Consider the following 12,999-nt stretch of genomic DNA (forward strand, 5'->3'; position numbering starts at 1 on the left):
AAGATTCCTAAATCAGTATATTAGAATGATTGCTGAAGGATCATGTGACACTGAAGACTGGAGTAATGATGCTGAAAATTCCGTTTTGCCATCACAGGATTAAATGACATTTTAAAATATATTCAGATCTAACAGTTCTTTTTGATATTGTAAAAATATTGCACAGTATTTCTGATTCTACTCAAACATATGAAGAAAAAAAGGCCGTCTCCAAACTGTTGAACAGAAGTGTAAATATAATCACAAAAAGCAAAAAAAAAAAAACATAAAATTAATCAACTTATAACATTGTGTTACATACATTTGTGATAAAGGGCTTCTGTTTTCTCAACTGTTACGCTTCACTGTCCAGTGTGGCAAAATTAAGCACCGTAAAAATGAGGATATTTCAAGGTCCTCCAGTAATGATGCTGAAAATTCCGTTTTGCCATCACAGGATTAAATGACATTTTAAAATATATTCAGATCTAACAGTTCTTTTTGATATTGTAAAAATATTGCACAGTATTTCTGATTCTACTCAAACATATGAAGAAAAAAAGGCCGTCTCCAAACTGTTGAACAGAAGTGTAAATATAATCACAAAAAGCAAAAAAAAAAAAACATAAAATTAATCAACTTATAACATTGTGTTACATACATTTGTGATAAAGGGCTTCTGTTTTCTCAACTGTTACGCTTCACTGTCCAGTGTGGCAAAATTAAGCACCGTAAAAATGAGGATATTTCAAGGTCCTCCATTGTACTTAAATTAGTAGAAAATTTCCAAGATTTAGGATGTTAGATGGTCCACTATATTTGTTTTGTTGTATATAAGTGTTCTGTCACCTAAAAAAGTTTTAAAAGTACTTCATGATGCTTTCTTGCTCCACAGAGGACTCCCTGCTGTCCAGCTGCCTGACTAACAGGATGGGCATCCCTGTGTCTTTGGCCAGCCACCACAGTGCAGCTCAGGCGGCTGCGGCTCAGGCTGCAGCTGCAGCAGCTGTGCAGGCGGCCGCATTGGAGCAGCTCCGGGAGAAGCTGGAGTCTGGAGAGCCACCGGAGAAGAAAGTGATGTTGATGGCAGAGGAGCAGCAGAGGATAATGCAACATGCATTACAGCAGAATCTCTTCGCCATGGCAACCCAGCTACCCATCAACATCAAACTGAACAATAGAGGTGGGTGCAAGGAATGCAAAGATGGTTCTCATATATGTTTGTTCGGTATATGCTTTCACAAAAATCTCTTTATTGTAATTTACTCTTTTTTTTTACATCATGAGTAGACACGCCCCTTACTGCTGATTGGCTACAAGTTTGTTTTGCTAGTTGGCCTGAATCAGTTTTCTAAAGCGTTTTTGAAAAATCGTTTACCCCACCTTTAAGCACAAAATTAGTTGTTCCTTTTTAGCAGACTTTAAGTATAACAGTTTAGTATACCAAAAGTACAATTGCGGGGTATTTTTATTGAGTACATAAATATGTAAATGTATTTGTAGTATACTTAGCATTAAAAGCTGTGCAGGCGGCCGCATTGGAGCAGCTGCGGGAGAAGCTGGAGTCTGGAGAGCCACCGGAGAAGAAAGTGATGCTCATGGCAGAGGAGCAGCAGAGGATAATGCAACATGCATTACAGCAGAATCTCTTCGCCATGGCAACCCAGCTACCCATCAACATCAAACTGAACAATAGAGGTGGGTGCAAGGAATGCAAAGATATGTTCAGTATATGCTTTCACCAAAATCTCTTTATTGTAATTTACTTTTCTTTTTTTTACTTTGTTATACAGTTATACAGTATACAGTAGTTCATCCCAAAAATGAAAATTAATTTACTCTCCCTCAAGTTGTTCCAAATCTGTTTTAGTTTCTTTTTTCTTTTAAAGATAAAAGATATTTTTAAGAATGTGGGCAACCAAACAGTTTGTGGTCCCCATTGACTTCCATAGTATATTTTTTCTTAATAGCAATTTGAAAGATGAATGAAATGGCAGCAGTTTGTAGACTTGTCTGTAAATATAATATAAATGACAATAAAGTGAATTGTGTCTCTAGAATGACCTATAAAGTAAGTAGTGAGATGAGAGAGCGCATTGTGGGTCAAATAATGTAGATTAGGGCAGAGAAGTTTATCACAAACAGCCAGTGGTAGCTCGGAAAGCCTTAGCTTCCCTAGTAAAAAGTAATATATTTAAAATACATTTATTTCATACTAAGTATAGTTCAAATCTGTTGACATATTTACTGACATATTGCTTGAGACTTACTGATATAAAATAATAATTCAACTTTATTTGGAGTATTAGTGCACAATGCACATTTTTAATATTAAGCCTAAATGTGTTTTAATGGTCACTATTGATGAGGATTGTATGATCTTTGAATAGCAAGATATTTAAAGTGTACCTGAAGTACACTTACAATAGTTCCACTTTAGCACACTCAAATATACTTCAGTATATCTTTAGTTGGACTTCAGCACTACTTCCGCACAATTAAAGTGCATTAAAGGTGGGGTAAGCGATTTCTGGTAGCCAATGTTGACATTTGAAATCACCAAAACAAACACACTCCTACCCCAAAAGGGTCTCGCCCCTATTTTGTTAGCTCCGCCCCACACATACGTACGCAACCCAGGCAACGATTAGTTCTGTGAAACAAAGCAAAACACTTTAAGTATAACAGTTTAGTATACCAAAAGTACAATTGCGGGGTATTTTTATTGAGTACATAAATATGTAAATGTATTTGTAGTATACTTAGCATTAAATAAATGTATTTCAAATGCATTTTAGTCTATTTATTTTTCACTAGGGTTTGACTGTCATGGCAAAACATTAGCCTTCCAGTTTTTCCCTTATCAAACTGAAGGAATTTATTAAAAACGTTTTTAATGAAAAATTTATGAATGACACTTTTATTTTATTTTAGTACACTATGATCAGTGTCACCTGTGAGAGAATAATACGGGTTTATCAGACATTCTCAAAACAATAATGAAAGATTTTATTTATGAATAATTGTTAATGAATGACAAATATTATTTTATGTTATTTTATAACACTAGAACAAGTTGTCTCTTTTGTCACAGAGAATGATAAGAGTTTATGAGACATTCTGAAAAAAATTAAACATCTAATGAAGTGTAAATGAATGGTAGAACTGATGAAGAAAAGTGATTTCTATCAAGCCATTTGTTTAATGTTAATGATTCAGTGTGTGCCATGATTGCAGGCTGGTCATGAGTAATGTGTTTTGTTGTCTTCTGCATGACTGTTACTATATATTAACTTATATTAAACTTATATTAAATGTTATTTTGTGTTTACCTGCACATCCACAGTAATGACAGAGTGAAAACTGAAAGTCCTGACAGCCGCTGACTTCTTGCTTTATCCCTTTTTTGGTTCAAAATAATGAATCTAATGGTCTCCTACTTAATGTATTTCTGATGAATAAATTGTGTGTAATGTTAACAGTCTGATTGCAGTGAAGAATTATCTATCTAGGGAAGTGAAAGCCCCATCTTTTTGAGAGTAGTCACCTCCCTCCCCCCTGCAACTCTTTTAATAAACCCCTCCTTATCCTGTCACTCATGAGTTATCGCCGATAGTTGGTGGCACGCTTCTCTTGCTTCTTGTGTTCCTTTTATAAATGCTCATATTGAGTTTTTCTCTTCCTCGCTCTCTGGCTCCACTCTTGACAGATGATAGACAAGAGACTGCATTGAACCTGTCTACCAACGGCATTAGCAGCATCAACATGTCAATAGAAATAAATGGGGTTGTCTACACAGGTAAATAGAGCGCCGTTTGCTGATGTAATTGCAGGCAGGAAATTCAATAAGTTATAGCAGCACCCCCGCGCTTAGTCCTCCACACAATTTGATGTCTTTGCTATAAAATCCATCGTAATGAAGTGGCAAGTCCAATAGAGTTAAAAAAGTTAAATATCTTAAAATTGGGCCTGGGCGCCAGGAGGTCGATGGAGCTTATTGTCTTTCGTGCCCGAGAGAAAGGCCCTCCGCCTTAGCTAGATACAGTGCTTGTGCCTGATGTGCGAGAGACAGTAATTACTAGACGATGGCTCATAAGCTTGCTGGGAACATTTCAGGAGATCAAGTTGAAGTGGCATCTATTTGACCATTTTTACTGAAGGTTTGTTCCCTGTGCAGCTTTTTTGTTAAGGTGAATGATTTAATGCTTTACTTTAGCCCAATTATTTATATAAGAAATAATACAATTAAAAATATAAACTGAATTGCTTTAATTGCTTTGTTCATGTTAAAAACCTAAAAAATAATGAGTTTAATCACGTCCTTGCCAAATTGCACTGAGCAGTAGCACAGTTTGTACAGGATGCATTCTTGTGTGTAAAAAGAGCTAGACGGGGCAGAAATGAAAAGAAGCAAATGCATTTAAACATTTAAATGTAACCAATTTATGGTGCATGATACTGAAAAAAGATCAAATGTTTGCATAGACCAGAAATGAAAGATCTGTGTGAACGGCACAAAAGTCTACTTTAGACAGATTGATATAATGGATTGCCAGTGACAGGCTTATGTTCAAAGTTATGAAAATAAAACAATCTGTGATTTGCTTAAATTACGATTTAGTTGCCTTCCAATCCTATCATGTCTGAAATGATTCTAGATTTAGGAGATATTCTCAGAAATGTTTAATATATGTGATTAATTCATTTTTGATTCACGAGAATTGAATGGAATTCATTTTTAAAAAATTAATTAACTAGATTTTAACAAATAGTTAGATACTTAATCAATATACAGATATCAGGTACTTCGGGTACTGCGTCTTCAGTATTGTGCAAATTAAAAAAAATATAGAAATGTAAAAATATAAAAATATTTGTACCAAAATATAGAAATGGCTTGTGCACGGGGGTGCTGATCACATACATGTTTTAGTTGAACCTCTGTTTTTGACTGTTAGTATTATCGCATGAAATTATTTGTAATCACATTTATTGCATAAGAATTTTTTTTATTGCATTTTTTAATGTTTTTAATAAATATAAACAAACTGATTTAGTATCTGAGCTGCTGATGATGTTGTGTTATGTAAAAACTAACTTTAAATATGTGTCTGCTGACTGCAGGGGTCCTGTTTGCCCGTAAGCCAGCCATAGGTTTCATGCCAGGCAGCCAGCGAGTCCATCACCAACACAGCTCTCAGGGAAAGAGCAGCAGCCCAGGGCTCAGCACCCAGATGCAGCCGTCCTCCTCTTCCTCCTCCTCACACGGACCAGCCACCTCCCCTTGAGCCCACAACACCTCACTCAACTATTGTGTCTTTTTTTTTAGAATTCAGTAGACAATTTCAGGTTGTATTTATTATTAGTTCTATTCTCTTCCTTTCATGTTGAAACTTGGGCTGTTTCAGTGCTTTCAGAAACATCGCTTTTATTTAAAGAAAGAAAAAGTCATATTACAGCCCAATACCTCACAAATCCTGCAAACCTGTACACAGATAATAGATTATGAAAACAAGATATACCTCATTTATTTCATTTCTATTATTTTTTATTGTGAAGCCACTTGAAAATGTTTTTTCAACAAATCACTGGATTTTTTTTTTTTTCTATTTTGTATTGTTTTACCAAAGAAGGGAATATATAATGAACACACATCTACCTCATTTGTTATAGACTGTGCCAACAACCTAATCACAGCAGCCAGTTTTTAATCATAGCCTTTCTGGTCCGAATTCATTTGTGCTGCAGAACCAGAGGCTGGACCACACAGGGCTCGACACGGCGTCAGTTGCTTTGCTTGTTCGTTTTTTGTCAGTGGCATTTTTTCTCTACACACGGGGGAAAATGAAATACCAGAAGGATTCTGTCTCTTCTGATCTGATCGAGCTTATTCTGTACAGTATCAGTAGATCTAAAACACATCTTATGAAACATATCTCAAGTTAAGCTGCAACCTTGGGCGTTAAGTTAATTAAAGTGTTTTAGCTTTACGGTTAGCGGCAGTTCCATTGATGCCAGTGTTTGAGTCGTCATTTCTGTTCGCAACATAATGTGACTTTCAGAAAATATATAACCTAGTCTAAGTTAAAAGTAACTTAAAAAAATCAGTTTTCTTTTTATACTGTCTTTAGTGGGTTTTGAATGAGGAGACGTGCTCGGAACAGGACTTATTTTTACAAATACCAAAGATCTGACCATATTCTTGGGTTGACCATTTCCGACCCAATGCTGTCATTCTTAGCTTTTAATCTCAAGCAGCAGAAAAATGTTTTTATTTGATCCTGCTGCGACAAAACTTGATTTTAAGCACTTGGATCAAAATGTTTTCAGAAAAAATGAAAAGGCCAAGCTGTATATTCAGTTGGTCGCCGTGATTTTGCCAAGTAAGACATGTTCCTGGATCAACATCTTTTGTTAAAAGGAAGGAAAATGAAGCCCCTAAACCTAACCCTACCCATAATTTATTCCTAAAAACTGTGTGAAATGATAGCTGATTAACAAGGGTGTAGAAGCACCTAATCCTGATCGTAAGCCTAAAACAGATATTTCCTGAAAAGTTATCCCTCAATTCTGATTGGTTGATAGGAATATTGTTCCAGGATCAACAAAAGATGTTGATCCAGGAACATGTTGTACTTGGTGAAATCACACTCACCATATTCAGTTAGTCTCAGTGCACGCATGGCAATCTAAGAATGTAATAACAGTTTCCAGAGTTTTAGCACAATTAACGATTAATGAAATAAGTAAATCTGACCATCATTTTGTTGTTGTGTAGGTGCAAGGATTCATGGAAATATATAGTCTATATTTATGTGGAATTACAGAGGGCACAATCAATGCACAATTGTCTTGATTCCTGTTGTTCGATGTAATTGACCTCTTGATCAGCGTATGAAGAGACGCTGCTTATATGTTTTCACAGCAGCGGCACAGTCTATTCCTTCACATGGCTGTCTGTTCTCTCTTCAGCTCGTGTCACTAGACTGCAGAGATTTTTAGAGCAAATCCTGGACGAACTCTGGAGAAGCAAAAGCACACGAATCCGAGTGAATCCATAACCAAAGCTTTTACAAAACCACATTCACAGGCTTACTGATGACTATGTTGGAACATTTGTTCATAAAAAAGACTATCATTTTAATAACGATTAAGAAAAAAAAAAAGAATCACTCATGTGCTTAAAGAATAATATGTTGTTTACCTTGTTTAGCTATGTCAGCGATGCTATGCTGGTAGATTTTAGATCCTATTATACGCTGTGTATGAAGCTTATTTTTTCTTTTATTCACTTTGGATAAATCCAGTGCATTATGGGAAAGCTGGATTGTGGTGCTCAGGGGTAAAAAAAAAAGAAGAAAAAAAACTGGTGAAAGATTTTTTGTTCTGTTTTGTTTGTTTGTTTTGCCATTGACTTGTAGCATAATTAGAAATAAAGTACTGCTTTCCACTTTAATGTCCAGTTGAGTTTTTCTTTTGGGTTTAAATATTCATAACTGCTGTAATAAATAAGTAATTTGGGGGGGGGGGGGTTAATATTGGTTTTGGATAGAAACAAATGGCTGAATATTATAAAATACAGGTGGAAGCACTGGATGCAGCATAAATGTCATTTATTCTTGTCATAACAAAGCTGAATATTCAGCAGCCATTACTCCAGTCTTCAGTGTCACATCATTCTTCAGAAATCATTCTAATATGCTGCTTTGGTGCTCAAGAAACATTATTATTATTATCAATGCTGAAAGCAGTAGTGTTGCTTAATAGTTTTGTGAAACTGTGATATTTTTTTCTTTAATGAATAGAAAAAACAGCATTTGTTTGAAACAGAAAACTTTAACTAAATGCATGTTGTGCTGAATAAAAGTATGAATTTAATGAATGACTCCAAACTTTTGAACAGTGGTATATATTTTGCCAGTATGCGTATTCCCTGGGAATCAAACCCATGACTTTGTTGTTGCTAGTTCTACACACGACTACATGTTGAGCAAGTTTCTAGACAGGTAATGACAATAAATTCTTTTTAAATCTGTTTGTATACACCATTGAGTTTAACATTGAATTTAACAAAAAACACACTTTAATCCAGAGTTGAGCCATTAAAAAATTAAAGAAGATTGGAATGCCAATGATAGGTCACTTAATTGTCGATCAGTCTGTGTTTACTGGCAAAGGATTGTGTTAAATAGCTGTCAAAAGCTCAAAAGGCAAATTAAGCGACAAGTGTTCAATAAACGACAAGATGTATACAACAACAAGACAGCCGTCGGTCTCATTATATTCATATTAAAACAGAATGAGATTGTGTGGAAAGAGCAGATGGTCCAGAATTTAAACACAGCTTAGTATTGCAGAGCCAATATCAGCAATTCGATTCAACAGTATACCCACAAAGTCAAAACAGAAAAAAGACAGAGACCGAACAAGTTGACTCGGCTGGACGAAGGTCAAAATCCCGCACTGCGAACGCAGGCAATTAAACTAATGATGCCAGGGGTGTGTGCAGCATTAAGCAGCTAAAATGGAGTAAAGATCGCTTCATTAAGGCCCAAGAACCTGATGTAATTAGGAGTAGGGCCAAGATTAGTGTCTGTCAATGGCTTTGCCTGGGATTTGCGGGTAATAGAGTTATCATTGAGGCTCAAGGAGTGTTACATTACACTTCGGAATAAACAAAAACAAATTAGCAGCGTCGTCCAATAATGGGTTATCTTGTCAGAGCCTGACAGAAATCCATGCCCTATAACACAGTGTTAATTTTATGCATCACTGACAAGCACCTTCACAATCAATGGAGGTACTATAAAGTCAGGGAGACCATCAATTCAAGTTCAGGACAGGTAGACAAGGAGGTTTATGAGGCCAGAGTGTATTGGAACCAAAAGTATTGTATTGCTGAAATCATGTTTTGAACTTTCAAAACTTTCCTGACCAATTAAATGTCTCGGTCCATATAATTACGGCATCAGTATGAAATGAATAACATGGGATTATCTGAATACACTTGTGAAGTAATACTTTGCCTTGTTATACTTCAAGTTTCAGATTCCACAACAAAGATGAATCAAACTAATAAATGTATCATTTAATTTAGGCCACCTCCTTTATGAAACGAAAATATATGGGAATATACTGAAAAATATAATGCAATATCACTCACAATATATATTTTTCTCATAATTGTGTACATATATTGAATATTCCCATATGTTAATATAGCACATATATTCATATATTTATCAATATATGGAAAAGGGCAGTTCCTCATGTATAATAACTAGTGTTGGGTGTAACTAGTTACTTGTAACAGAATTACGTAATTTAATTACAAAATAAATGTTACTGATATCTGTTACAGTTACTAAGAAAACGTTTAATTAAATTACAGTTACTTATGAAAATGTAAACGATTACAAAGGGGGTATGTGATATGACTGATTTGTTTCTCAAATTGCATCGACTTCTTTAAAATATGAGACACCAACGTTTCAGGAGTTTAGGACACATGCATATTCGATAACTGTTTTATTTCCTAGTTAGGTTTATGTATATGCTTTTTTTAAGATTCACTTTTTTTCCAAGGCATTGTTAGATGCCAGTGTTTCCTGTCATAGCTATGCAAAGATTTGATTTCAAAAACAGTGTCATAATTATTATACTAGAATTTTGGCTTTTTATTTTTAAACTATGATTATGATTTTAAATCTGTATTGAACCTCAGAGATCTCAAAGTAGAAAAGAGGTGTGCTAAAGTCTAATTTTGTGGTGGCTGTGCTTTAAAATTACATTTTTATCATCTTAATTCGAGTGAAGAAGGATTCTGAAAGTCTGACAGTAATCAGCGATGAGTACTGTAAGGTTAACCCGGCCTGCTTTAAATGTTTCAAAATGATTAACAGTTGAAAACATTCATTAGAAATTTAGAAAAGCAATCAAATGCAATTGGTTATATTACTTTAATAAAGTAACTGAAATAGTTACGCTACGTATTACATTTTAAATAGGGTAACTTGTATCTGTAACCTATTACATTTCCAAAGTAACCTTCGCAAGACTGATAACACAATACATCTTTCTGTATATTTTAAATATACACTAAATAATTCAATATATTGATTTGTAATATATATAAAGAAATATCATTTCTTTGCGTTTTTCAGTATTACTGACAGGCATTATAATAGATCAGGGTCATGTGAGAACATCTAATCCGACTGCATATTACCTATTGTCTCATTTCATTTTAGTGCCTGAACTTCTGCTCCAGCAAGAGAACAACCTCAATTAATAATATATGACAATTTATCATTCATGGACAGCACAGTCAAATGAAGATTTGTATTATTAGGTATAAGTCTTCCTTATTAAAAGGGAAAACTCAGCCACCTAAATCAAATGAAGCCACATCATTACATCTTGGGTTGTTTTCTCTGGGTTTACACTATTATTCACTGGCTGATATTGATAAGAGAAACAACAACACAGATGCTGTTTTGATCCTCTGCTGTCCTGGTGACCATTGATTGAGCGCTGAACTTTGACCTCAGGAGCAGTATTCCACACTTGAATCAGCTCACGGCTGTCAGAGATGATTAGCTCCGCTGATCTAAGAGCTCGGGCTTTGTGCTGTCAATACCAATTAGCAACCACAGCATACCAGTGATGCAGGTATCATGTTCTGAATTCTGATTCATTAGCTTACAAATTTGTGATTTCATAGAAGAAGAAAAAAAAGTCATTTTATGTTAGTGCAGAACAATAAAATCATATCTATTTGTCATTATGTATTGTAATCTGAGACTGTACTGTAACAAATTTACCTGCCATCATTATTATTATCAGAGGCATATTTTACTTTTATTTGACTCTTTTTTTATCTGCATCAATGAACTGGTAATGATAAATAATAATAACTTCTATATAGACCAATTTATAACATGTTAAACATCCACCAATGATTTCAAAACATTAGAAAGATTTGTTTCTGAATGTCACATATTACATGTTCTGTGTCCCGTTTTGGACGTTATGTTGATGTCTGGTTCCTTAGTTTTATTACCTCTCTTAGTTTTAGTCTGTTTCTTTGTTGATTAAGCACTGAGCTAGCCCTTGCGTTTTTTTGTTTGTTTTTTTGTATTTGGTTCTGGTCTTTGTTTTTTTTTCTGGTTTTGTTCAGTTTTCTTGTGCATTTTTTGTATTTTTCTTTATTAAAATAGTTTATTTTTCATTTTCCACCTTCGTCACACTGAAGTCCTGCTCCATTCAAATGAGATGGACTGACAACTGCAAGTGGATCCTGAAGGATCATGGATGAGGTGACTGCTCTCTCCCATCCCACTGTATATGCTTATGTAAGGAGATATGTTCTTAATGTGTACAACTCACTGCAAATATTAGTTCCTCCTATAAAAGTGATAGTCATCCTTCAGACCAGTTTTATCAAGGATCTCTGAGAATGTATTCATTTCTTTTTACATATCAATTGCATTGTACATTAAAGGGGTCATATGATGCTGCTAAAAAGAACATTATTTTGTGTATTTGGTGTAATGAAATGTGTTTATGCGGTTTAAAGTTAAAAAACACATTATTTTCCACATACTGTACATTATTGTTTCTCCTCTATGCCCCGGCTTTTTGAAACCCGTCGATTTTTACAAAGCTCATCGGTCTAAAAAGCGAGGTGTGCTCTGATTGGCCAACTATCCCGTGCGTTGTGATTGGCCGAATACCTCAAGCATGAGACGGAAATGTTACGCCCCTCACATACCGTGTCCGGCCGGAGCGACGAGACATAAACATTAATACCCATTACAAACGAGGCATTTGTTGCAACCAGTGGGGACATAATTACTGATTATAATGACTTATACTGTCTTTTTACGCATTGCGTTGCATCGCGCCACGTAAACAAAACCATGTCTGCATTTGTGATCGGAGAAACAACAAATAACAAGCCCTACTCTACACTGCTCAAAACTCGCGTTGGAATCGTCAGTGGCAAAATCCTTTAAATATAAAAAACGTATTTACAGTCTGTGAGTCAGAACAGCCGGCATTGTAGTCTACTCTACCAGAATCAGGAAACAGTCCTCCGGTGATCCACAGCACTAAGTTGATGTATTCCCTCAGCGACCAGCACAGATCAGCTCTAGGCATGACGAAGCGGATATCGTCCTCTTTTGGAAGACCAAACAAAGTAGTTTCGCTTTCACAACGAAGCACACAGCGTCTTCAGGACATGGCTGCAGCGTCAACAATACTACAGCTAGAATAAAAGTTCTTTCTTTGCGTGAACATTTGGGCAGTGTTATGCAAATCTTCCCAGATAGTGATGTAGATATGTGGGGGTGTGTTAGAACGAGCCGTTTTAGGTAGGCGTGGTTAGCTCTTAACTTTTATAAAGAATATCTCTTTGGTTTTGAGACTTTAGTGTTTGCAACTTTACAGATCTTCTTTATGCACCAAGAGCTTGTAACACTCCAAAGAGAAAGGAAAAATTGAAATCGCATCATATGACCCCTTTAAAGACAAAAACCTTCAGGCAAAGTGATATTTGGTATCAGCTTTTTTGCTGATCCTGGATCAAATGGCTTTTATCTTTTGCCAGGTTTGCCTAAGGTTGTGGTAAGATGAAGTCAGCAATGAAATTTATTGGGCTACTCAAAAGGGAGTGTCACTTCAAAAGCAACCTGAGAAGAACGATCCATTATGTGCAATATACTAAACGCTTCCGCCTCCGAGGTGGTATGGAAATTACTGCATAAATATAACTTTAATAATAATGATTAATAAGTATAAAACATATTTCCACATCTGTTTATCCTATAATACATTTGCAGTTCCATTTTCTGGTTTGATTTTTGTAAAACTCTTTGTCTGTTTAATGATCATGGGTCATACTGGGATTCTGTAATAATATTTAAAGTTTCTAAAGTGGTGGTTCACCAAAATTAATTGTTAGAAGCTTTTCACAATACTTTGGTATGCTCATTATAATAAATAAAAATTATTTAT

At 35.3% G+C, this 12,999-nt stretch overlaps 1 protein-coding gene across 1 annotated transcript in view; it reads left to right on the forward strand.

Moving 5' to 3' along the window:
* The window catches only part of LOC107746872 (AT-rich interactive domain-containing protein 3A), a 76,265-nt gene extending 70,998 nt beyond the window's left edge, over positions 1-5,267 (forward strand). The window contains exons 6-8 of the mRNA XM_016561201.1: positions 875-1,162; positions 3,689-3,778; positions 5,104-5,267. Of these exons, the coding sequence (XP_016416687.1) occupies positions 875-1,162; positions 3,689-3,778; positions 5,104-5,267 (542 nt within the window). The remainder of the gene's footprint in view (positions 1-874; positions 1,163-3,688; positions 3,779-5,103) is intronic.
* Positions 5,268-12,999: the final 7,732 nt, after the last annotated feature.

This window comes from Sinocyclocheilus rhinocerous, unplaced genomic scaffold (genome assembly GCF_001515625.1).
Source record: "Sinocyclocheilus rhinocerous isolate Xijiao unplaced genomic scaffold, SAMN03320098_v1.1 scaffold468, whole genome shotgun sequence".
In the NCBI taxonomy this organism is placed as follows: domain Eukaryota; kingdom Metazoa; phylum Chordata; class Actinopteri; order Cypriniformes; family Cyprinidae; genus Sinocyclocheilus; species Sinocyclocheilus rhinocerous.